Source organism: Drosophila yakuba, chromosome X, assembly GCF_016746365.2.
Source record: "Drosophila yakuba strain Tai18E2 chromosome X, Prin_Dyak_Tai18E2_2.1, whole genome shotgun sequence".
NCBI lineage: Eukaryota > Metazoa > Arthropoda > Insecta > Diptera > Drosophilidae > Drosophila > Drosophila yakuba.
In genome coordinates this window covers 12680703-12705293 of record NC_052526.2, presented here as the reverse complement: position 1 = coordinate 12705293, position 24591 = coordinate 12680703, and the positions used below count along the sequence as shown (strand labels likewise).

Here is a 24591-nt window from a genome sequence, read left to right as displayed (position 1 = left end):
TTTAAGCATTTTTAATGAGCGTTTCATCAATTTCGTGAATAGCGAATAGAAAACGTACAAAAAGTGACAAATTAAATGTTAAAAGCTACAAAAACAAAAGTTGTTTAATGGTGGAATATCAGCCTGTACATTGGAAAACCAAAGGTAAATTATTCGACTTACTCATTAACCAGCTCATTTTTAAGTTTATGCTTCTAAAGAATAATTTAAAACATCAAAACCAAAATAAAAGATCCGATTACCAAAACTCACAATAAACAACAAAAATAAAGCATTTACAGTGGAAGCGAAGCTACACTGCTTCATGGAAAAATAAGTGTAATCTTTGGTCATCTGCATCTGCGGTAGTTAACACATCGAGTGACCACTGTGCCTTCAGATGAAGAACATCAAGAACGTCCAGAATTCACAATAAATACATGAAATCGAACGTTTTAACAGACTTTTTTATGGAGGAGTTATTAGGCTAATCACGGAATTAACTACAATAGGGCAGGTGGAGGAAGTCCACGGACTCTGACTTCAGAATGCCGGGTATTTCCTGCTGCAGCAGTTCGTGCAGCGACTGACCACTGTGCTTGTAGACCCATCTGCCCGCCGCCACGGTGCCGACGAAATCGTATCGCTTGGGACCGCTGGTGGGCGAACTGAGCCAGATCTGTTTGTTGGGCGTCTGCCGGTTGATCACATAGGTGCCGTGCTGGCGTCCCAGATTCACGGTGAGCACGCCATCCTGCGGATGAGGAAACGCCGCAATGATTAGATCAATTGAATGATGTAATAGGCGATGTCACCTACGCTGTACGCCACATCCGTGCCCTGCAGCTCCGCGGCGTTCTCCGTCAGCTCCTCGAAGTAGTCGCTCAGTGCGTCCAGGGTGTCGGAGCACACTCGCTCGTAGGTGGCACCGTCCAACGTGGATTCCGTCTCAATTTCGCTGCTGAAGAACCGGCGATTGGCATTGGATCCTTTGCATTGAATTGCATTTGTGGATGTCGGTGGTGTCCTGGGCAGGATCATTTGGTTGGCGAGAGCTTGGGGCTTTGACCAGCTTCCGATGGTGGCCAAGCATGCCCGACTTCGGCTCAAACGGACGAGTAAGCGACCGGCAAACATTGTAGAAGTTGACGATTTGTTTATACTTTATGATACCAGTCGCAGGACTGCCAACTTGGTGGAAAATTAGATGCCGTTGGTATTTTTTTTGTTATGCTAGTGTGGTATTTTCTTTTATTTCATAAAACTGAATTAAAGTGTCAAACTAGAAAGCGGTTCTGTATATAGTAGCAATTTAGCTATTTCTTTTTGCTAGTTCAAGGTAACTAAAATGTTATATATTGTCCAAAAGTAACTCTCTCTTGATTACAGACGGTATATTTGCAAATTCCCGGATCATATGATTTTTCTTCGAATCAGATACGGTCATACCTCCAACAACGCCGACAGAAAATGGCGTCCGCCTGAAAATTGTTGTTTCGATTGGAAAATCCACGCTCATTTGACCAGCGAATTGCGAAAAGATGGCCCTGCCCAGCAACTACAAGCAGATAGCCGTTGGCGGCCAGGGACCGGGTCCAGCCACACCACTCCAGGGCGTCGTGGGCGGTGGCGGAGGCTCCGGTGGCGGCAGCCGGTCGCGTTCATCCGGCGGCGGAGGAGGTGGCGATCGGAACAAGGATCAGACGCCCATCTTCACGCACAGCAACTATGGGAATCCGGCATTCACGCCACAGAAGGTGACCAAGTCGTCGAGCAGCAAGAACCAGAACGAATCACGGCTACCCAAGCCACCAAAGCCGCCGGAGAAGCCCATTCTGCCATACATGCGGTACTCGAAACGGGTTTGGGACAGCGTCAAGGCGCAACATCCCGAGCTGAAGCTCTGGGAGCTGGGCAAGAAGATCGGCGCCATGTGGAAGCTGCTGCCCGAGGATGAGAAGACGGAGTTCATCGACGAGTACGAGGCGGAGAAGCTGGAGTACGAGAAATCGCTGAAGGCCTATCACCAGACGCCCGCCTATCAGGCTTACATGTCGGCCAAGAGCAAGGTGAAGACCGACGTGGACATGCACGAGACGCCGTCACGCGGTGGCGGCAGTAAGTCGCAGCACGAGCGACGCATCGACATCCAGCCGGCGGAGGACGAGGATGACCAGGACGAAGGCTATACGGCCAAGCACATGGCCTACGCTCGCTACCTGCGCAATCATCGCCTGATCAACGAAATCTTCTCGGAGGCCGTAGTGCCAGATGTGCGCTCAGTGGTGACCACCACGCGGATGCAGGTGCTCAAGCGGCAGGTCAGCTCGCTGACGATGCACCAAACCAAACTGGAGGCGGAACTGCAGCAGATGGAGGAGAAGTTCGAGGCCAAGAAGCAGCGCATGGTGGAGTCCAGCGAGGCTTTCCAGGAGGAGCTGAAGCGCCACTGCAAGCCGGCTGTGGACGAGGACACGTTCCAGAAGATGGTGCATCGCATGTACGAGGATATTAAGCGCGATCGCCAGCGATTGGATGAGCCCAATGCGAATAACACGACGAATCCTGCTGCAGCTGCCGCTCCCGCTGCCGCGCCCGTGACAAGGAGCGAGGAGACAACCAAGCCGCCAACGCAGCCGGGTCAGCCAGGTGCCACACCCGCTGCTCAAGAGGCGACGGCAGCGGCTCCAGCAGCTCCGGCCAAGGAGACTCCGCCGGCTGTGAAGCCAACCACACCCAATCCCACGCCGAGTTCGACGCCCACACCTGCACCGGCGGTGCATGTGCACGAAACTGCCAGCAAAACGGATCCCGAGCCCATGGACATTGAGCCACCACCGAAGCCATCGGTGCCGCCGCCACCCATCAAGCCAGAGAAGCTGGAAATGGCCGCTGCCCTGCCGCCGCAGTCAACGCTAGTCGAGCCACCTAAAACGGAACCCCCCAAAGTGGTGGCCCAGCCCGGCAAGGTGCCCACTCCAGTTCCGACACCCACACCGCCACCTGAGGTAGCTCCAGCGGCCGGAGCAGCTACTGCAGTGCCCACAACGACGACGACACCAACGCCACCGCCGGTGCAACAACAGGTGCCACTGCCACAGCAACAGGGCGGTCCAGCTCCTCCGCCCGGCATGCCGCAGATGCATCCACATCCCGGCCATCCGCCACCCGGACATTCCTTGATGCCGCCGCACATGGGGCCGCATCAGCCGCCGCCGGGAATGCCCGGTCTGCCGCCGCCACCTCCGCACACGGGTTATGCCAACTACGGCGGACCACCACATGGGCCACCGCCTGGACCACCCGGAGGACCAGCAAGACCGTATTACCAGCCCCAGTACGGAGGACATCCCACGCCACAGCCCTACTACGCACCGTTCTCGCCGTATCAGCAATCCTATGGCCCGCCACCAGGCTCACACTACATGTCACCGCGTCCGCCGCCACCGCAGCACAATGGCAACCCCGGGCATCCATATGCGCCGGAGCATGGAAGCAATCCACCGCCACCACAGCAGCAGCAGCAACAACAACCGCCACCAGGTCACCTGCACGAGCCGAGTGGTGGAGGACCAGGTGCCCCAGGCGGTGGAGCTGGCGCGGCAACAGCGGCGGCGCCTGGAGGCGGAGTGTATCCCACTGCCGGGGCAGGAGCGGGACCAGGAGCACCTCCGGCAGCTGGAGGAGCACCGCTGGGCGAGGCAGCAGTAGCTGGGGGAGCTCCGCCCCCGGCAACGGCACCTGGCAAGCATCCAGAGGCGGAGAAACACGAGGCGGACTAAGACAAGGAACCCCGCCACCCAGATCCTAGTTGTAGTCCCTAACTTATACATGCATCGATCCCTGTGTTGTAACATAGCTGTCCCCTCTTGAAACTCCGCCCCTGTTCGCTGTACACCGGAAGAAAAACAAGCGGAATGCTCTAAACTTGAAACCCCTCTTAGGCGCCCAAAACTCCACATCAATCCCATTCTCAATTAAGTTTAACTCACTTTTTTTTCGCGAAGCCTAATTTTAATATTTTAACAATTGAGTGTGCGTCGCATTCTGGACTGTATGCTAAATATACAAATAAAATAAATGTACGTTTATATGTAAATGAACAAATTTTTAAATGTTCCGTACTCATTTTGCAATTTATATGGGTATTTTGCTTGGTACTAATTGAGTAGTTACATACACTGCCAAAAAGAAGGTAAACATCGCTAAATTAAATTTTAATAAATATTTGCTTACTTTTTAACGTATGTATCTTATATGCGCTGTATAAATATAATCAAGTAAATATAAAAACAAACCCTTAACCCTACGTGGGTGCCTTAGCTTACGAACAAATCGGCTTATTAACCCTTATTGGGTGCCCGAGCCACAGAACCGCCGCTAGATGGCGCCACTTAATGGCAGCCTTGAAACCCCAAATCAAAGACAATCAAAAAAGGGGGCAGAGCCAAAGCCACCCACACACACACAGATGCAGCCAGCCAAACTTGCACACACAGAGACGAGCGGTTAACAGACACACACACACACGCACGCACGCAGCGAGATTAACACACGTAAACAAAGCGAATGACGTTTGGTTTCGATTTTTGGAGTCAACTGTACCATCGCCACCTATCCACCTCCCTTTCGCACCCACTACTTCCATTCCGTTTTCGCAGAAAATAAAACAATTTGTTGGTGTTGGGTTTTTTTGGTTTCTTCTATAGAAAAAACCGTTTATTTTTTATTTTCTTTTTTTTTTTTTGCTGATGTTTCCAGTTATTTTTGCTGTTGCTGTCACTGATTTTTTGTTTTTGTATGTTCGTGGTGTTTGTTTTTATATTGGTTCTTGTAAGCTACGACGATACGATATAGACACATATTAAGTCCGATTTGTTTAAATGTTCAATGTGAAACTAGTTATCGACACCAATTTACAAGAATATGTATATATATATGCATGTTTAAGGGCGTTTACAATTGATTATTTTGCACGTGTTTCAAACTACAAATATGTAAATATTGGGAAATATTCAATGCTCTGCTCGGCTTTTACTGTGTATTGTTGTGATTTTGTCTTGGTTATTTTTATTCGATGCTCTTCCAAATCTATAGATGCGTACTTTAATTTGATTGCTGAATCATCTTTATATCTTTTCTCATCTCCCGATTCTTCTTCTTCATCTTCTTCGACATCGTCCGCCTAAACGTATAAAATGCATGTAAATCTAAAATCTTATTTAATCAACTATTTCTGTCACGCCCATCCCTTCGTTATATATATATATAACTTCTATATATATAATGCTCTGTATATGATTTGCAGTAACGAAAGGTGAACAAAAGAAAGAGTATTAATGTCTAGTGCTTTTGCTTCCATAAAGATTTATATATATATGTATTTATATATATATATATATATATGTATGTATTTATGTATATATAAGCATATACGTAAGTGTAAAGTTAAGTGTACTCGATTCGGTTTTCGGTGTTATATATGGATATCATCTTCATAAAAGCCGCGTGCCTCCGGTTGCATCGCCAGATGGCCATGCCCTCGCCGCCCATCCAGAGATCCGGGAATCCCCGCCAGGCAGTCCGCCTTGCCACGTCCAGCTGGCGTTTGGTTGGCCCCGACCTCCAGGCTCCGCTCATCCCGGCCGCCAGTTGGTGAGCCTCTCCTTGATTGAATGAAAGAAGGCGAGACAGGCGCCTTAAAGATCACGGATTACCTGGAAATCGAAGCCCGCCAGCTGGACAATTGTTGGAGTGGTTGGTGGCGGATGTTGCAGACGGACAGACGACGACAGCTGCCCGGGGGAATTCCCTTCCAAATCGAAGAGGTGGACCCGGATTTGGAGGGCAAGATCCATGGCGCAGCGTACACGATCCAACCGTCGACACGCAGGCGAGAAAAAAAACTTAATAACTAATATATAATAGTAATAATAAGAGTTACAAATATTGTTTAAGCATTACAGTAATGTTGTGTGTTGTTTTGTGTGTGGTATTTCTCGCATCGACATCGCCACTCGGACGATCCGATTGAACAACAAAAGGATGATAAATGTATACATATAAATATGAATGATAGATTGGATCAATGTGTCGCTGGTGAAGCTTTTTGACGGGCACCTCTCCCACAACAAAAGGTGAATGAAAACCGTTTGCTGCTCGGGGATGGACGACAGTGATTGAATCCGGCGCAGGTGATCCAGCTTAAGCACGCTCGCCTCGGATGCGGCGCGCCAACTGGATGTCCTTGGGCATAATGGTCACGCGCTTGGCGTGGATAGCGCACAAGTTGGTGTCTTCGAAGAGACCCACAAGGTACGCCTCAGATGCTTCCTGCAAGTCAAGAGAATTAGATACGAGTTTTAGTGGATATATACATGGGAACATAGAAATCAAATAAATGGCATCCCTTTAAACTGGCCATGATCCCATGAACTTAATATCTAGCATTCCTAATTAAGGTTAATCACCACGATTCCACCATGTTTTAAAGACTAACTCTCACCTGCAGGGCACCGATGGCCGCTGACTGGAAACGCAAATCGGTCTTGAAATCCTGGGCGATTTCACGAACCAGCCGCTGGAAGGGCAGCTTGCGGATGAGCAACTCGGTCGACTTCTGGTAACGACGGATCTCACGAAGAGCCACGGTTCCGGGACGATAACGATGGGGCTTCTTCACTCCGCCGGTGGATGGCGCCGATTTACGGGCTGCCTTGGTGGCCAGCTGCTTACGAGGAGCCTTTCCTCCGGTCGACTTACGGGCGGTCTGCTTAGTACGGGCCATATTTACTTAGGTTTGTTTAGACTGCAATGGAAAGAATGGCGAAATAGTTAGAGTATGTGGGTTTCAGGTGCACAATAGTTAAATCAACGTGTAGTTAATCCCAAAGCGCCAATCACTCAATTTAGTGAATATGCTGTGTGGATGTTATCCAAAATAAACACACCGATCTTCTCCAGGAGATAGACAACTCGAGTGTCAGGAACTTGGCACAAACTCCGAACTTTTCGACCAGCACACGCGCAGTGCCCGTTGCAATTGGCCAGGATATGTTGTGTGTGGACTCTGGAGGATATACACGGGTGGTTGTGGCGGGGAGCCAAAGTTAGGACCGATGCACAGCGCCGAAGCGCTGGCGGCCAACTGACAAGGAACTTTGGTTCGTGGTTACAACGATAACAAGGGTTGAACGTGAAATTTCGTCGCGACAGCTGCCTGCTTTTCCTCCATGCCCCCCATTTGAAATATTTTCCCATCTTCTGGGAAGGCAGCACTCGAGAAACTTCCACTTGAGTGGCAAAGAAAAAAATCGTGTCTCGGCAGCATACACACAGCAAAATAAAGGTGTAAATCATATTCTTGGCTAAGACGATCTCTATGTTATTCACACACAGTTACCTATCATTTAAAACTTTTGGATCATCTATGATAATACATTAAGGTGTATACAGGTGTATGTGAAAGACCCAATGTATCCGTTCTAAATAGCAGTAAGAATACACATCTAGTTTGTAATTTTATCTGGTTTTCTCGCTGTGTAAATGTTCCACGATGGAGGACCACTTGAAAATCTCATTTCTTTTCTTCGCGGGCAAACATCGTGAGTCGCTAGTTTTTGTGTTCCCCTTCTTTTTGTGTACAACCTCTTGAGATTTTTTGCGCTTTATGCGGAATCAATCACGTTGAAGTAATGAGTTGTAGTTTCCAATTTATAATTACTTATTGTGCAGGCAAGAGGAAAATGTGAAATAAAAGGAATTCGAGGATAGGGGGAAAAAAAAGCTGGGAATGGAAGCGCCAAAAGAGTAAACATAAACAAAAAGAAGGAAAATCAAGCGGTAAAAACTTGGCGCGCATTAAAAGGCGGCAAGTTGGAGGGAGATGCATATAGGGGCACGTTCGCGTTAGAATGAGAGGAGATGTGTGCGAGCAGTTAATTGCGTCGTTTCTCCGCTAGTCAACCATGTGTGTGTGTGCGTGTGTAGATGTGACAGCTGCACATCCTCACAAAAGAGAATGCCGAAGGAAAAGGAAAATAAAAAACAATTATGCAATAACATGCGGGAAAAGCTGGTGGAGGGAAAGAGATAGGACATAAGCTGCGCATGACAAGCGCAGACATGCACATTTGCATTAGTTAACTAGTGTGCGTGTTTAGTATACACACACATCCGCACGAGTGTCACTTAAGAAATAAATAAATAAATTACTTTATCTGTTTATGCCATCCAGCATATATACGATTACTCATAATTTTTGGCGCCACTTTTCACACATTGGCAAACGTTTTGTTTTTTCGTTTTTGTTTTGCCAATTTCATCAACGACTGTAACTCTTTTTATTTGTTGCTATTCTCCTGGTTGGCAGCCATTTTGGAAAAAACAGCGCACCTCACCATTACAACTACAACTACAGCAACAACAATGCAACAAACAGTCATTCGAATACGAGACCTCTCACATCTTCGTGCATTTGTGTATGTATCCACCAGCCAATTTGCGCCTGTGTGTGTGCGGTGAAAAATAGGGCTCCGCTGGACGGCCGGCGGAGCCCCAAAAACGGCAAAACATTAACTCTGGCGATACACAAGGAAAAAAAATAGAAAAGCAGCACACACCCACACACACATTTAGCGTCCACAAGCACAGGTGTTGCATGATCCACGCTTAGAACTATTCATAATAAAAAAAAAAAACTCACCGTTTAACACAAATTACAAATATTATTCACAAAATGTCACTTTTAACACGAGAACGAACAAATTCAGGCGAGAGAAATTTTCACAATGATATCGGTTCGTTGAGAGCTAGGGGTGGTCTGGATTTTCGATTGCACTCGATTACATTCGATTGTATGATTGATAAATCCATGCGCGACGAAACGGTTGGGTCTGTTCTTTGCTAATTGAACTTTAATAATTTAATTTTTAATTTAAAAATACGTATATAACTTATTTTTCGATCAGATTGGACACTGCAAATTTTAAGAGAAACGAAGCTTCTTTATGGTGACCTTAAAGTTCATATTTCCAATATTAAAAAAACCAAATTCTTTGATGGATTGTGGGTTTCTCACTTCGGAGAACTTTATTTTAGTGCATTGTGTGTTAAATTTAAGTGGAAGTCTGCTCGTTCAGACTACTGCGACTTCTTGTCTTCCTTGGCGGCCCTGCCCACGGGCTCATCCTTGAAGTGAAGGAACACGAACGAGAAGACGAACACGCCGATCATCATGGAGAAGGCGCTGGTGTAGTAGGGGAAGGCGCTTGGGATGAAACGCTCGTACTGCGTGTGCTCCAGCGGGCGCACCGACACCTGGGTGGTGCTGTACAGGTGGGTGTAACCAACGCGATCGTAGTCCACCTTGAACTGGTACACGCCGTAGACGTCGGGTATCTTGAATTTGGCCTGGTAGGCGCCCGAGTTCGTTTGCTTCAGATAGGTGCGCACGAAGGGATCGATGCGGACGAACTCCAGCTGGATGTCGCTGGCCTTAAAGGCGCGCCACTCGCCCTGCACCAGCTCCTCGATGCCGATGGTGTAGACAACGGGTTCGGTGATGGTGTACGCCTGATCCGGTGGCAGCAGCTCGCCCTCCTTGTGATGCTGCACGGAAGCCACGCGCAGGCGGCCAGTCTCCCCAAATACCCACTTGCTAATGGAGTCGGCCACGTCGCGGTTGCCGGCCAGCTTGTGGAACACACCGCTCTGGGCGTACTGCACGGCCGTGGTGAAGCTCTCGTCGGAGAAGAAGAGCAGCGAGCCGGAGAAGACCACGCGGGCATTGTTCCTCGCCTGCAGGGCGGCGATGAGTAGGGTGCCACGGCCAACGGCATGCGGATAGTCGGAGACACTGGCCTCGGGATTGTAGCTGTAGGCGGTGCTCTCGGCGGTCAGCAGTTTGAGTACCAGTGGGTTCTCCTTGTCGGCAATCAGTCCAGTGCCGCGATAAAGCAGAGGAGCAGCATCTGCCTGCCTGTTAGCCTTGCCCACAATGGTGTCGGCCTGGATAAGATTCTTGGCGGAGGTCAGGATGGTTGTGTGCTCGCCGGCATCGCTGACATCGTAGTGCAGATGATCAATGACCGCCGCATTCTCCTCATCAAGCTCGAAGCCGCACTCGGAGGCGAATTCCCTCAGAGCGTCACCGGATTTCTCGCTGCCCGCCACCAGAACATTGCCGCCATCATCGACGAATTGGGCCAAACGTTCCACGCTCACATCGCCGCCGAATTCCTCGACACTTGGTGCGAAAATGATGACGTTCTTGTACAGATACTCGCCGTATTTGGACAGCAGCAGGCTGGAGTCATCCGCCAGTTTGTAGGTGAGCTTGAATCCGCGATCTGTAGCCCAAAGTTAAGCCATTATCAACATAGTTCACTATTTCATTGTCCACGTCATAGGTTAGCCGGCATTTGAACTCACCCTGTAGCGATTTGAAGAAGATCGAGTGCGTCTCGCGGATGGCCAGGTTGTCCAGAAGAACTAAGGTGTTGGCGTCCGTTTCCAGCACCGCTTGGCAGTGGCCAATCGCCAAAACGGCGAGCAGTAGAGCCTTCCACATCATTTTATTCAATTAAATCACAAATTCTCTCCGGCTTTTCTTGAAAAAAATGACTGACTGGCAGTGTGACCGAATATTTGCAGGGTGTGCCAAAGTCTACAAAAATACCAAACGTATTCAAAGAAAATATAAAAAACATCGATTATATGATTGTTAATCGATTACATGTTTAAGCAAATGTATAAACAAAACATTTAAATTCAAATTTTTAAATTGTAAATTACTTTGGTTGCTGTAATCAACAACCACTATGGACATCTTCGAGAGCTTCTGCCGAACGTGCGGGAACGAGTGCCTGGAATCGCTGTCCATCTACAAGGAAAGTGCCCAAGCGCTGGACAAGATGGTGCCCATATCCGATATGCTGGCGGCCTGTCTGCCCGCCTCCATGCCGCCACTGGATCCAGAAGACGACTATCCCAAGCAGATATGCCGCATCTGCGTGAAGAAGCTGTCCATGGCCTTCGAGTTCAGCCACCAGTGGCTAGGCGCCCACAGCGAGTTCAACGTGGCGCTGAAGTTCGAGCAGCGCAGAAGGCGCAGCCAGGCCAGCAAGTCCCAGACCCAGACCCAGAGCCAAACCCAAGCCCACCCGGCGGAGCCCAAGAATGAGCAACTGCCCACGGAGCCGGCGGATGAAGTGACCCCTAAAATCCCATCGGAAAGGGGTGAGTACATATTTTTCTTGCCACCTTAGTAGATAAAAACCAACTCTAATCTTCCCCAGCAGCTGCTCCTGCCACCGACGAGGCCAAGTCCAGCAGCGAGTCCAGACCGGGCTTCAAGTGCGGCATCTGCAACAAATGCTTTTTTACGGAGAAGGCCTGCAAATTTCACTTTAAGTTTGCGCACAAGGATCTTTAGAGATCTGTGGTATTTAAACATCTTTTAAACTGTCCATGTCATTAACTACACAACTCGCCGATGTTTTGTTCCTTTTAACTTGTAAAATATTTTGGTTTAAATTAAGAAAATATAGTAGCTTAACTACTACTTCTCTTTGTACAGCAAGATAATTCTTCTGGTCTTCCAAAACAAAAACGTTGCAAATGATGTATGTGTGATACATAAGAAGCAACATAAATCCTAGAAAAGTATACCCAGCCAAAGGTGAACCACTGAGCACTGGCTTCTGTACATTTAGATGTTTGTTTTACTTAGCTTTAGAGTAAACAAAAAAAAATCAAAGATGAGAGCCGACAGGATTTTCCGAAGGGTCGAAATCCTCTAGTCATCCTCGTCGTTGCGAACTTTCTGGGCACGCGGATCATCGTGGCGGTACACAACGTAGCCAAGCTTGTAGCGACGGTTGTCGCCGTCGTTGGCATAGTAGTTGGCCACTCCGATGGTGGCCATAACGATTCCGGCGATGGCCAAGGCGGATCCGCCGACGATGTCCGGAATCTCGTTCCAGGCGCGCTTCAGCAGCGATGTGGAGCCTCGGGCAGCGGATGCGGACATCTTGGTGCTCTACGGAATGGAGGTGTTAGTTTACTGGCAGTAGCACATAAACCATTATAGCATATTTACCAAAAATTCAACGCGTTTAGTTAAGTTACACAACGAACAAACCAAACAGCTGATTAGAGATGGCCTGTGGGCTATCGATTATTGCTATCGCCGCACAGCTGCAGGTGACGAAATTTCGATAGACTGAATATTGAAAAAAAGCTTTTTGAATTGTCTGCTTTAAAAATGATTTATTCTAGAACTCCAACTAGATGTAATATTTGTAATGCTTTGTGAACATTTATTCTAATTTTGTTTATTTTATTTTTATTATGGCTACTTAGGATTCTTTAAAAAAAATCTGTAAAAAACTTATATTCATCACGACTACTGTAAAACAAATGATTCTGATAAATACAATTGCTCGCCATTGAATTTCTCTAATAGAAATGAGTAGCATCCTTTTAATTAGAAAAACTGATTTGATTTGGAATTAATTGCTATGCTGCCTAGCCGTAACTTTCAAGTGACTTGCACTGATGGCGATTGCAGAGTTCATCACGCCTCCTGCTCGTAGCCCTCGGTCTTCATGTCATTCAGGCCCAGATCCTCGTTGTCCTCAAAGGAGCGATCGTATCGCTCCACAGTCAGCTTGTCATCCGGTTCCTTATCGTCATCGCTCAGCGATTGCACGTACGTATTGCCGGCCGGATCCTCCAGCACCAGTGTAATAACTCGCTTCAGATTCATGACGTCCTCGAAGGTGTCGAGGAATCGCTGCATCTGCTGTTTAGTCGTCTCGTCAGCCGAGTCGTGGAAGAGCGTTCCGTCCAACTGATCCCGCATGGCCACCAGTAGACCCTCCACCGTGGTGAATCTTCCACACAGGGCATGCGGACCCACCTCGAGGTCCAGCTCTGGTATGGACAAGCTGCACGTCTCCGACTTGAGAACATCGCGCGTCAAATCCTCCCGGCTGACAATCTGCACGCGAAAGCGGACGCCCTGTGCCTCCACTCCGCCGCCGGACTTTACTTCGTTCGTCTTGTGGCCACAGGCACCGCAGACGGTGGCCATGATCACCACCTCCTTGAAGTGCGGGATGTTTGTCAACTTCATGTTTGTCTCGCACGGCGCCTGGCAGCTTGGACAATTGGTGGGGAACTGGAGCACCTCGCCGTGCAGATTCTCAATGGGCCACGCGTCCTCCGCAATGGGCTTCAGTAGGTGCTGCTCCTCGTGATTCTGTTCGTACAGGCCTGTGAAGAAATAAAAGTTTGTGTTATGTTCATGCTTATATGGGGAATAATACGAATTAAGTGCCTCCATGGTTCTTTCAGCTACCCCACCTCAATATTAATCAAGTTTGTAAAGTTATAATGCGGTTAAAGCTACTCACCCAACTGCTCGTTCTGAAGCTGGCTGCGTGTGAAGTACGAAGTCTTTAGCTGCGTATCGGCGGCAGGTGCCAGCGGATTCTCGACGAAGCTATTGCCGGATATGTCCTCGAGGAGCAGGCGAAAGGGCGTTGTCACCTCCTTCAAGCTGTGCAATCGCTCGATGTACTTGTCAATGGAAGCAGCTGCCTCCGGATGATCGATGCGCCGCTTATCCTGATCCTGCGACAAGCCGGCTATCGTCCGCTCGATGATGCCTTCGACGGTGGTCACCTCGCCCTTCTGCGACTGCACTGGTATCTCCAGCTCCACCTCTGGTATGCTGATACTGGAGTTATCCGAGCGCACTACGCGACGATTGAGATCGGCCACGGATCGCACCTGCAGTTCAATTCGAATGCCAGACTTTTGAATCTCCGATGCCGACTGCATCTCGTTGTTGATGTGGCCGCAGTGATCACACTTAAAGGACATGAGGACCACCTCGCGGAAGAAGGGTATCTTGGTGGGCAGCAGCCGAGTGACTCCCGTTTCAAAGCAGTTCATGCAGGCGGACTCGATCTCCACCACTTCGTCGGTCTGCTCTGCGTTGATCTCCCGGAAGATTGGCTCCGGCCGGACGTTCTCAGCATTCTCCGGCGGACTGGTGGCATTGCTGCCGCTGGCGGCACTCACGGTGGACATGATTTGATGGCTATCCACGAGAAATATGCTGCTTTAAGTGAGCTTTTTTAAATTAAATGTAATGTTTGACGAAACGTGCAAGGGTAATCGATAGAAGGAGGCGATAAGTGTGCATAAACCTATCGTGCACCGATAAAAGTCGTCGTGTGACCGTCTTGCATATGATGAAAGCTCCTTAAATATCCAAAAGTGTGCTTGGCGCGTTTATCCAAAACAATCGCGAATTTTCTAGAGTTCGATAGAAAATTCCCCGTAATTAATACGCAGACAACTATATTCATATACAAGTGTATTTTTTTTATTTACAAAGTTAAATAGCTTACCTGTAGCGTTTTTTCCACCACCTGGTAAGGTCATAAAACAAAAGCTGATTGAACATCTGCATATTAATCCGGGAATAGCACCTACCTGACCCACGTTCTCCCTGAAATTACCTTTTCAGAAGAACTGGCGTATATAAACCATTCGGCATACCGACCGTTCAATTCAGTAGAAATATACCCTTACATAGAGTATCATTTAATTATTGATATTCCTATTGCCATTCCAGTTTATAGAGAATTTCAATAAAGATGGCCCAATCGCCGAGCATTAAAATCCTGTTGGCCGAGCAAATGAAGTTGGGGGAGCAAATACAGAGCACCATCCGGAATTATAAAAAGGATTCGGCTAAACGAAAAAGCAAAGCTGGATATATTGAAGGGCGACTATCCAAATTGAAACTTTTGTGGGATGCCTTTTCCGAAGGAGAAAATACTATTAAAACTGTCGATGACAAATCGAAAATGGAACATACATATTTTAAAAGCAACTTCTTTGCCAAAATAAAAACTATGGTCGTTAAATATACAGCAGAATTCAATCAGAATCTGTCCCAATTGGAAAATAATACTGAAAACGTATCCGCATCGCCGACGAATGACGAAGTTAAATTTAAATCTATGTTTAGAGAACAGAGAATATTGATGGAAAGATTAGATAATATTATGAACAAGTTAGATGTCGCAACAAAGAAAGGACTTAACCCGATCATTTTACCCCATTTTACTGATATACAAAACATGCAAGCGCAGATCTACCAAAACTACAAGGATCCCAAGTAACTTTAAGATTATTTTCTAAAAATAAAACATAAAATTTACTTACATGTATTTTAAATAAATTGAAAATTTAAGCGTATCATGTGTTATTTAGTTATAAATGATGTAAGCAGAAATGCAAAATCATAAATTAAAAGAAATATTAAGGAAACGTAGAGTGATAATGTATTCAATAAAACTATCGATATCAAGACACCGCTCGGCCACTTTTAAAAAACAATCGATATTTGACTGCTAAAATATATCTAGCATCCCTAACTGCACTGCATACAAAAGTTCGACGGGAGCAGTAAAGTAATTATTAGTTTAATCCAATAATTATCGACTCCAATCGAATTGGCGGTCTTCTGGTTGTTTTTTGTGCCCCAGAACGTGCTAAATTCGCTAAATCAGTGAATAACGGTAACTGTAGCTATAACAGCGTGTGGGTGTCTGTATAGTGTTCTCGTGTGTTCCTGCGTTATGTGAGTGTGTGTGTGTCGGGCAAATATAAAATCGTAACGTAACAAGCAAAAGAGAGCAGCAAAAAACAAAAAGATCAAAAAAAACGTGTGAAAATGAAAACTACATTGAAATATAAAGTGGTGACAGTTGGGAAATGGCAGTTAGCGCATTGAATTGGACACTAAGGGCTGACAACGCCGGACAGACAGTGAAGTGTTCAGGCATTTCAAGGACCTTTTTCGCCTCCTGTCTGCTGTTCGGTGTGTGTGTGTATGCATGTGTGAGCGTGCGTGAGTGCTTGCCTTTTGACCACGACCACCTGGGCGGTAGTCAAGTGGAAATTTTGCGTTCAAGGACAACGGCAGTGGCGGCCGCCCCCGTTTCTATTGCCCCCAACCACATCGAGTGTTCTCTTGACCCCCTCCGCCCTCCAACCAAAAACTTTCAAAGCGACAAGTTGTCTGGTCAGTCGAGAATAGTGTTTATTCCCAAATCGAAAAAAGGGAATTCAGTTTTAATTTCACATGTATATGTTTTTTTTTTGTATTCTGTATGTGTGGGTGCCGTTTTCGTATTCGTATTTCTTTTTTTTGCCGCGTTGAGTGAGCTTGCGCACACCAATACAAACGCGATTGAGAACTTTTCTTCGCATAACCGCTTTTTCGCTCTCCCTCTCTCGCTATCGCTCCTCTTCTATGTGCCTCGCAGCCCAGCCAGCGCTGCACTCGAAAATAACCGTTTGTGAGCAGCGAGTGAGAGCGGCACACATTTGAAAGTGAATAAATCAAAAAGTACGTGAAAATGGACAGGAAGATATCAGCTGCGGCGCAGAATTGACAAAGTCGATAGGGGGAAAAACAAAATCATCCAGGTCCAATAAAGCGGAGCAAAATAAAGCAGAGCATTGAAAATAGGGGCAAAGCGGTACTAAATTCCGTTTACCACGTGTGTTCGCTTGTACGCGCTTGTGTCTGTGTGTATGCAGCTGATTCGCCATGTGGGTGTGCGTCTGCACGCGTGAGCGTCTTCATGTGTGTGTGTGCGAGTGTTTCGTGTTGGTGGGGGCACAAATCTAAACTAGATTTTAAACTACCGCACACTTCCGCTGATATAAACGTATTTATTTAAGCAATTTCCGTGCCCCAATTGAATTAGTTGTTCAAGGACTTTGTGCCCCAGCTTGTCCTTGTTAGGGCAGCTTTTTTTTTTTTGCGCAACTAGCGGGTAAATGGCTAGAAAGGTCAGCACTATGAACGCGCCTGCGTGAATGGGTAGCAAGAACAGGAAGAAGAAGGAGCAAAGAAGAGCTTAATGTGTGTGTGGCGCATAGCTACACATAACGGCGAAAAACGTAACGTAAACTTAACGCAAAACGGAACCGATAGCCCCACCCCCTCCCACACTCTTTCCATGAATGGCTTAACATAAATATTAATTGGATAACGGGCGATAAACAAATACAATGCACGAAACTGAAGTTGGTAGTTCTCCGATTTTTTTTCCATTGTACTCACAAAACAAAACTATTCCATTGGTTTTGCCTGGAAGCCCTTGCCGGCTATATTAAATCAGATTGGACTTCATTGGAAAGCGTTATACAAATGGGAAGCGTTCTGAATTGGACTACGCCAAAGGTCCCGCCGCAGTCGAATTGGAAGCAAGCAACAATTCTTATTGCAAGATGATGAAATAACAAAGCAGATATTTCACTTAATAATGTTATTTTGGAAGCGAATAACTAGTTTTCAAAACATTTTGAAACATATTCAAACAAAAACAAATTAAAGCAATTATTTTTATTAGGGACTTTAGATTGATTAACAAAAGTATTATTAATTTTGTTGTTTATATTTGTCAGAATCTGATTTACAATGCTTGCTGAGTTGCTTTGATTTCGAAACCTAAGTTGTACATATATGGTTTTCCTAGAAATCGGAAATAAGCAATAGTTATTTTCATTAATGGAAGGATTTATCAGAAAAATGGCCAAAATTTCATGCCACCATCCGGAAAGTATGCAGCAGAGTGTGCGAGTGTGCGTTTGAGTGTGTGTGCTGTTGCATAAGCCAGAGGCGTTGTCAAAGGGGGTTGAACTGCTTATAAGAAGGGTATACATTGGGTGAAAAAGCAATGCTTCTTTTGATTTAATGGCAGCTCCCTTTTCCCCATTTGTCAGTTGGGTTTATCTTGTTTAGTTTTGTTCTGCGTTACAGACAACATTTTTAGCTCATTTCTCGTTTTTTGTTAAATTTTTTTATTCACCTTTGTTTTTGTAGTTATTTTGCAGTTTTGTAATTTTTTAGCCAACGATTAACGTGTTTCTTTTGTTCTTTTGTTCGCAATACCAAAAGGAGCGGCGCTGTCGTCCAATTTGCATCGCCGTGTTCTTCGTCAGTGTTTGTTGTCGTCGCCTCGTTCGTCCTTAATATTATTTCGTCCTTGTGCAACACGGAGAACAAGAAGAAGCAGCAGCAGCAGAAGAAGAAGAAGAACCACATCAACCAGGAGGATCACCGCAACACGCAGTTTCCAAATGCTTTAAAACGATTCGGCAATATCTAAATACCTAAAAACCTAGAAAAATAAGACAAGCAGCGAATCAGCAACAACAATCGAAAACACCAAAAAAAACCAAAAAACTAAGATAAACCCAAAGTCAAAGGAGGCTCGCAAAATTTTTTACAAATTTGCAATACATTTTAAGTAAGCGGAAGAGAAGGATAGGTGTTTGTTGTGCGTCTGTGTGTGTATGCGCGTGGATTGAAGGTCCTTCGCTCATTTTTGCCCCGGCGAAACGAACTGCTGTTGGCCTTTTTTCTGGCAAGAAGAGGGACCTCAATTGGAATGGCTCTCTTGGAAGAGCGGCAGGACATTAGGGAGCAGCAGCAGCAGGATTAGGATCAGGATCAGGATCAGGATTAGCAGTATATAAGCTCAAAGGACTAGAAAAGGGAGAAGGGATCAGGATTCAGGAGACAGGAAATACGGGAATACGGAATAGCAATCAGGAAATAGGAAACAGGAAACGGGAACAGCAGCAGCAGCAGCCCAGTCAACAAAGCAAAGGAATCCATTGAATAGACAAAAGACAAGTATTTGTTAAATCAGAGAAGCGCCAAAAAGAAAGGTAAGTTTATTTACGAAAGATTTTTACAGCTGCATTTGCCATTTTTTCCCGCTGTACTGGTTTTCTAATCAATGTTATCCCATTCTTAGGACTATGACTACTTTGGAGGAGCCTGTCCAGGCGGTGGACACGGTGGATCCGTGTCCTCCGGGGATTCCCAATCTGAAAACCGTTCTCAGTGACGATGCCTCAAACTCATCGTTGTTGGAGGACATCGATGTTAGCAACACGAGCAGCAGCTCCAGTTCCAGCAGCTCTAGCTCCAGCTCCGGTTCCTGCTCAGGATCGGCCACCGATACGGACACCGGCAAGGGCAGCAGCACTGTCGGCAGTCTGGATGTGACCAGCTCTTCGAGCATCGGTTCGGCGGCTTCCATCTCATCGACGGGCTCCACAGCCATCGCCGGACCATCCGGTTTGCTAGACGATTCCAACTCATCGGGACTGGGCTTGGTGGTGGATGTGGACAGTACCGGGAGCAGCCAGGAGCTGAGCAGCCACGGCGTCACCGAGCTGGACTCGCTGGAGGACTCGTGCAGCGGCTTAATGATCAAGGATGGCGATAAGCTATGCAAGCTATGCAGGTGAGAGGACAATCTAAAGCATTGGTCAATGCATTTAGCAGTTAAATTCTAAACAGATCTTATAAGTAAAATCCAATTCAAGATTTTTTCACATAAACCATGAATTTGTGATAGCATCTTTAAGCTGATCAAATGGTGTTGTTATTTGTCCACAGCTTACGCCTTGTGATGCCACGCATCTTGTCTTGCCTTCACGTGTTCTGTGAGGACTGCCTGCAGGCGGTGGTATCGAAGGACACGATGGCGGCCAGCTCGCCCAACAGCTCCTCCTCGTCTTCGTTCGACGGCAGCGAGCACCAGCACCGTCTGCCCGCTCTGCTCCTCGAGTGCCCCGTGTGCAAGCAGGAGACACCACTGGGCCCCAAGGGGATCAAGGCACTCCCCTGCGACTATATCGTGACCAATATATTGGATCTCTCCAATTTGGAGTCGGAGCACATTGTGTGCACTTCGTGTAAGAGCAAAGAGGAGGCCATTTCGCGTTGCAACGATTGCGCCAACTTTCTATGCAATGGCTGCGATAACGCCCATAAGTATATGCGTTGCTTTGAAAATCATCATGTGGTGCGCATCGAGGATCTGACGAAGAACGTCCACGACAAGCTTATCATCCATAAGCCAGTGTGCTGCCGCCAGCACGTAAGCGAGAATCTCAAGTACTACTGCTTCACCTGCCAGGTGCCCACGTGCAATGATTGCCTGCTGAGCGATCACAAGGGCAGCGATCATCATTATGAGACGGCCTCGGTGGCGGAGCAGGCGGTGCGAGCCGATCTCGAGGACACTCTAAGGGACACGCTCAAGAAGGCCGACTATTGCAACGATGCGGGTAGCAATCTGGGCAGTGCCCTCACCGAACTTCAGTCACAGCACGATACGGTGCGCCAACAAATCGAGGATGCCTATAAGAGCTACAAGCGTATGCTGGAATCAATCAAGGAGCAGATGCTAAACGAGCTGGGACGCCTGCACTCGGATCGCGAGCTAAAGATCATGGATCTGATGCAGAGCCTGGAGAATACAATGGGAAAGCTGCAGCACGCTGCCCAATTCGGTCAGCGGGCTATCGATAAGGCAAATGCCGTAGAGTTTCTGCTGCTGAAGCCCATCATCAGTGCCCAGTGTTTGAATCTCATGGAGCAGACGCCCAAGTGCGATGTCAACTATCAGCTGCAGTTTGACTCGAAGCCAGAGATGTTCGAGCAGTTCGCCAGGGAGATGTTTGGCAAATTCCAAACGGATCAGAGTGACTCTAGTCCCAAGAAGCAGGAGATGACCCAACAGCTGCAACAGCAGCAGCAGCAGGTGCAACAGCACCATCAGCACCAGCACCAAGTGCAACAACAACAACAGCAGCAACAGCAGCAGCAGCAGCAACAGCAACAAGTGCAACACCAACAGCAGCAGCAGAAGTTGCAGTTGCAGCAACAGCAGCAGCAACATCAGCACAGCTCGAACAATTTGATTGTCGGCCATCGGGGCAGCTCCTCTGTCCAAGGGCGCCTGACCTCAGCTGTATTCAGCCCCATCTCGCTGCCCTCCTCTCTGCAGAGTTCCTTCGATGGCGACACCAACTCGGTGATGACCAATTTCTCCATGATGGACTCGCCGCCGCAGCCATCATCGCAGCAGCAATTGCCATCTGCTCAGCAGCAACAGCAGTCTCAGCAGCAGCAGCAGCAACAACAGCAGCAGCAACAGGCGGCGGTGCTGCAGCAGGTGCAACAGCAGCAAAAGCACCAGCAACACCAGGTGCAGCAGCAGCAACAGGTGCTGCACCAGCCACCATCGGCCCAGTCCATGCCCCAGCAGATGGGCCAGCTCGTTGCACCGCAGGGAATTGTCCAGCAGGCTGGACATGTCAATCTCAACTCTGGCCCCGGCCCAAATATATCCATCAATGGCCTGGGGGCCGGTGGTCCGCCACCCAGTTTCAGCATGTTGGAGTACAATATCTCACGACTGGCCAGCTTGACGGAACCAATGCCAGACACCCTCAACGATGCGCTGGCCGTTGGCGGAGGAGCAGCTGGACCCGGTCCGAATGTTGGGGCCCAAGTGCCTGGTGGCTCGGCCGTAACCGGCGGAGCCGTTGTGGGAGCACCGCATGCGCATCAGCAGCAATCGCAGGCCGTAATGCCGGCATCGGCGGTGACACCAACGCAGCCAATTACCCTGGCGGACATCCTATCGGGCGACCAGCGGGCGCTCAACAATCTCCAGGCGCTGGCCAAGCTGGGACTCAACAACAATGGTGAGTTCTTTGCAAGCCAATAGTACAGGCGTTGTTTTCTTTTTGTTTCAATTTTCGGTTCGCTTACCCCTTTAAGTTGTTTTTTCTTTTTCGCTGCTTGCACCAAATGCATACCCACACCCACAACACCAAAACCTATACCAAAACACCACCTACAACACCTGAAATCCCACAACCAACACACAGACGATGATCTTTTGTTGAACGGATCCTCAACGGGCATTGATTATTTATCAGATTTCTGCATGCCACCGGCCACATCGCCCAGCCTGCAGTCCCTCAATCCAATCGTTGGTGGCGTAGAGGACATGGGACTCAATAACTTCCATGCCGTCGCTGCGCCGGGCACCACCAGTGTGGTCACCGGCCGGAACAAGGCCACTCCGATGCAGATCCGCTGCAAATTCGGTTCACTGGGCACCGCCAAGGGCCAGTTTAATTCACCACATGGATTTTGCCTGGGCGTCGACGAGGAGATCATCGTGGCGGACACGAACAACCATCGCATCGAGGTCTTCGACAAGATGGGCGCCCTCAAGTTCCAGTTCGGTGTGGCCGGCAAGGAGGAGGGCCAGCTCTGGTATCCTCGCAAGGTGGCCGTGATGCATAACAATGGCAAATTCGTGGTCTGCGATCGTGGAAACGAGCGCTCTCGCATGCAAATCTTCTCCAAGTGCGGACACTTTATGCGCAAGATCGCCATCAGGTAAATATAATTTTCATGACATGTACATCTAAAAACTAAATGAAGTTGTTAACCTTTTAAAATCTGAGGGAAGTTTATTAATAGATGAATTTTAAATTGTTGTTGAAAGGCATGTCTAAGAATAGGCACGCAAATATCTTAGTAATTAATACAAAAATTAATAAACATTTGCATTCATTCACAGGTACATTGATATCGTTGCGGGTTTGGCCGTCACAGCTAAGGGCCACATCGTGGCCGTGGATAGCGTGTCGCCCACCGTGTTTGTGATCTCCGAGGAGGGCGAACTGGTTCGCTGGTTCGACTGCAGCGACTACATGCGCGAACCCTCCGACATCGCCATAAGAGGTAAGCAACTACTCCATCTCAGAGATGAATTTATAAAGTAATTTAACACTGTTTTGTTTTCTGCCCATCAGACAACGACTTTTACGTGTGCGACTTCAAAGGCCATTGCGTGGCCGTTTTCCAGGACGACGGCACATTCCTCTATCGCATTGGCAACGAGAAGGTCACCTGCTTCCCCAATGGCATTGATATATCGAATGCCGGGGACGTGCTCATCGGCGACTCGCACGGCAATCGCTTCCACGTCGCCTGCTACTCCCGTGAGGGCGCCCTTCAGTCCGAGTTCGAGTGTCCCCATGTAAAGGTGAGTCGCTGCTTACAATTGTAGTTAGCCTGAATGTACATTGCAGACATTTTGAATTTTGCATAATTAATTTGGAATTTCACAGCCGTCTTTAAGTGGTTATGAACAGAACGAAGTGCGGAGTGATGAGCTAACAATGATTCATTTGCAGGTTTCCCGCTGCTGCGGACTGAAAATCACATCCGAGGGCTATGTGGTTACACTGGCAAAGAACAATCATCATGTTCTAGTTCTGAACACCCTCTATGTTCACTGATTGCAAATCAAAGCGCGCAACAATCGTCCATCAGTCGATATGAACAAATATAACTACAAATACTCGTCGGGCAAGATATACGGATGTCGACGTCAGCAGCAATCAACCAACATCACCAGCATCAACAGCAACGGCAACACCATATGCAACACCATCAGCAACAGCAACAGCAACAGCAATAGCAATAGCAACCTCAGCCTCAACCTCTTGCCAAGGAGTCAACATGCCCTACACTGCAATAGCAACAGTCAACTGAACAACATGAGCAGGATAAGCAGCATGAGCAACATTTGCCTCATCGGCAGCAACAACAACATCAATCAACAGCCATCGACTACAACAACATCAGCCATCTAATATAAAAACGATAAGCAAGAACAACAAGAGCACAACAAGCTGAAACATTAACACTATCAACAGCAGATCGCAGATAGCAGATGCAACTATCCAAATGGGTAGTTTAGGATATGTATAAAGAAAAATGTATATATATATCTATATTAGTGGGGAATGCTAATGGACTAAATATGAATGAAGAACGACGAACACATGAAAATGTCGAGCTCCTACTTTTCAGTTTATCTGTAGTCTGTCTCTATCAGCGTTCAAATTCTTAAAACTGGTCAAATCTACGGCTGAACACTCACTATTTGCAGTGCAATTGAAGCAAATGCAATGCGTTCGACTTGAAACACATTTTATTTAATGCAAAACACAAGAAACGTTGCCGCAGCAACCGTATAAAAAACAAACAAACCAATAACAAATGATAAACAAAATGCAACAAATACTATTTTTGATCTCTAATTTAAAAACAATTAGCGCTACTACTAAAAACAAACATCAACAAATTTAACAAAGAAAAACAAAACAAAATACTTAGCGTAACGAATAACAACAAAAAAGAGGAAAAACAAAATGAATCGACATTAAAACTTGGGATATTTTCAAAACGTTTTTAAAAGCTCTTTTTAAATTGTTTTCGATTGTACTCATTTTTTATTGAATTTATGTTCTTGTTAAAATTGTCATAACAAACTCACACTTACACACGCCACACACACACACGCCACACTCACACGGACACAAACACTACTACTTTACATGTTACTTATTATCTATATAGACATATATATTGTTATATCGACCGATTAGCTTTTTTGTGCATACCCTTCCAGAATCTTTTTCTAAAAAACAAAAACGAGAAAAAAAAAACGAAACACGCATATATATATCTACACCTAGTATACAACATCTATGTATATCTAGCAAAATGTGCAACTTTTGTGCACAGGTTTTTTGCTAACAAATAAGGAAGTAAATAATTTGTTAAGGGCGTCATCAGAGGTCGCGTACAGGCAATAATTATAGAAGGAGATGAAATCTAAG

General features: G+C 46.9%; 9 protein-coding genes across 13 annotated transcripts; 4 read left to right on the top strand and 5 right to left on the bottom strand.

Annotated features, from left to right (window-relative positions):
• Positions 1–428: 428 nt before the first annotated feature.
• On the bottom strand, positions 429–1173 carry LOC6525233 (frataxin homolog, mitochondrial). The gene is made up of 2 exons (XM_002101035.3): positions 799–1173; positions 429–733 (listed from the first exon to the last, which is right to left on the bottom strand). The coding sequence occupies exons 1-2, from the start codon at positions 1114–1116 to the stop codon at positions 479–481; spliced, it is 573 nt and encodes a 190-aa protein (XP_002101071.1). The 5' UTR covers positions 1117–1173; the 3' UTR covers positions 429–478.
• A 254-nt stretch (positions 1174–1427) lies between these two features.
• On the top strand, positions 1428–6038 carry LOC6525232 (formin-like protein 5). The gene has a single exon (XM_002101034.4). It carries the CDS (start codon positions 1521–1523, stop codon positions 3759–3761), a length of 2241 nt encoding a protein of 746 aa, XP_002101070.1. The 5' UTR covers positions 1428–1520; the 3' UTR covers positions 3762–6038.
• Positions 5927–8827, bottom strand: LOC6525230 (histone H3.3A). Of its 2 annotated transcripts, none has more exons than XM_002101032.4 (3): positions 8684–8827; positions 6485–6787; positions 5927–6312 (listed from the first exon to the last, which is right to left on the bottom strand). In XM_002101032.4, the coding sequence occupies exons 2-3, from the start codon at positions 6764–6766 to the stop codon at positions 6184–6186; spliced, it is 411 nt and encodes a 136-aa protein (XP_002101068.1). In that variant the 5' UTR covers positions 6767–6787; positions 8684–8827; the 3' UTR covers positions 5927–6183. The 2 variants fall into 2 exon arrangements, with proteins under 2 accessions (XP_002101068.1, XP_039227360.1); XM_039371426.2 differs by lacking the exon at positions 8684–8827 and adding an exon at positions 6930–6953.
• Positions 8828–9034: 207 nt separating this feature from the next.
• On the bottom strand, positions 9035–10627 carry LOC6525229 (dolichyl-diphosphooligosaccharide--protein glycosyltransferase 48 kDa subunit). The gene is made up of 2 exons (XM_002101031.4): positions 10411–10627; positions 9035–10328 (listed from the first exon to the last, which is right to left on the bottom strand). Exons 1-2 carry the CDS (start codon positions 10550–10552, stop codon positions 9121–9123), a joined length of 1350 nt encoding a protein of 449 aa, XP_002101067.1. The 5' UTR covers positions 10553–10627; the 3' UTR covers positions 9035–9120.
• A 52-nt stretch (positions 10628–10679) lies between these two features.
• Positions 10680–11474, top strand: LOC6525228. 2 transcript variants are annotated; one of them, XM_002101030.4, is made up of 2 exons: positions 10680–11217; positions 11277–11474. In XM_002101030.4, exons 1-2 carry the CDS (start codon positions 10800–10802, stop codon positions 11411–11413), a joined length of 555 nt encoding a protein of 184 aa, XP_002101066.1. In that variant the 5' UTR covers positions 10680–10799; the 3' UTR covers positions 11414–11474. The 2 variants fall into 2 exon arrangements, with proteins under 2 accessions (XP_002101066.1, XP_015046161.1); XM_015190675.3 differs by having other exon boundaries at positions 10683–11217; positions 11280–11474.
• A 205-nt stretch (positions 11475–11679) lies between these two features.
• LOC6525227 lies at positions 11680–12212 on the bottom strand. The gene is made up of 2 exons (XM_002101029.4): positions 12080–12212; positions 11680–12019 (listed from the first exon to the last, which is right to left on the bottom strand). Exon 2 carries the CDS (start codon positions 12008–12010, stop codon positions 11777–11779), a length of 234 nt encoding a protein of 77 aa, XP_002101065.1. The 5' UTR covers positions 12011–12019; positions 12080–12212; the 3' UTR covers positions 11680–11776.
• A 61-nt stretch (positions 12213–12273) lies between these two features.
• LOC6525226 (zinc finger protein ZPR1) lies at positions 12274–14208 on the bottom strand. Its single transcript, XM_002101028.4, has 2 exons — positions 13398–14208; positions 12274–13257 (listed from the first exon to the last, which is right to left on the bottom strand). Exons 1-2 carry the CDS (start codon positions 14077–14079, stop codon positions 12557–12559), a joined length of 1383 nt encoding a protein of 460 aa, XP_002101064.1. The 5' UTR covers positions 14080–14208; the 3' UTR covers positions 12274–12556.
• Positions 14209–14271: 63 nt separating this feature from the next.
• Positions 14272–18745, top strand: LOC26535286. 2 transcript variants are annotated; one of them, XM_039371416.2, is made up of 3 exons: positions 14272–14426; positions 14630–15581; positions 17975–18745. In XM_039371416.2, exon 2 carries the CDS (start codon positions 14652–14654, stop codon positions 15180–15182), a length of 531 nt encoding a protein of 176 aa, XP_039227350.1. In that variant the 5' UTR covers positions 14272–14426; positions 14630–14651; the 3' UTR covers positions 15183–15581; positions 17975–18745. The 2 variants fall into 2 exon arrangements, with proteins under 2 accessions (XP_039227350.1, XP_039227353.1); XM_039371419.1 differs by having other exon boundaries at positions 14273–15581.
• On the top strand, positions 18609–24159 carry LOC6525225 (E3 ubiquitin-protein ligase TRIM33). 2 transcript variants are annotated; one of them, XM_002101027.4, is made up of 7 exons: positions 18609–18750; positions 18840–19334; positions 19490–21588; positions 21826–22294; positions 22479–22642; positions 22714–22946; positions 23098–24159. In XM_002101027.4, the coding sequence occupies exons 2-7, from the start codon at positions 18844–18846 to the stop codon at positions 23200–23202; spliced, it is 3561 nt and encodes a 1186-aa protein (XP_002101063.1). In that variant the 5' UTR covers positions 18609–18750; positions 18840–18843; the 3' UTR covers positions 23203–24159. The 2 variants fall into 2 exon arrangements, with proteins under 2 accessions (XP_002101063.1, XP_015046159.1); XM_015190673.3 differs by having other exon boundaries at positions 21775–22294.
• The last annotated feature ends 432 nt before the right edge of the window (positions 24160–24591 follow it).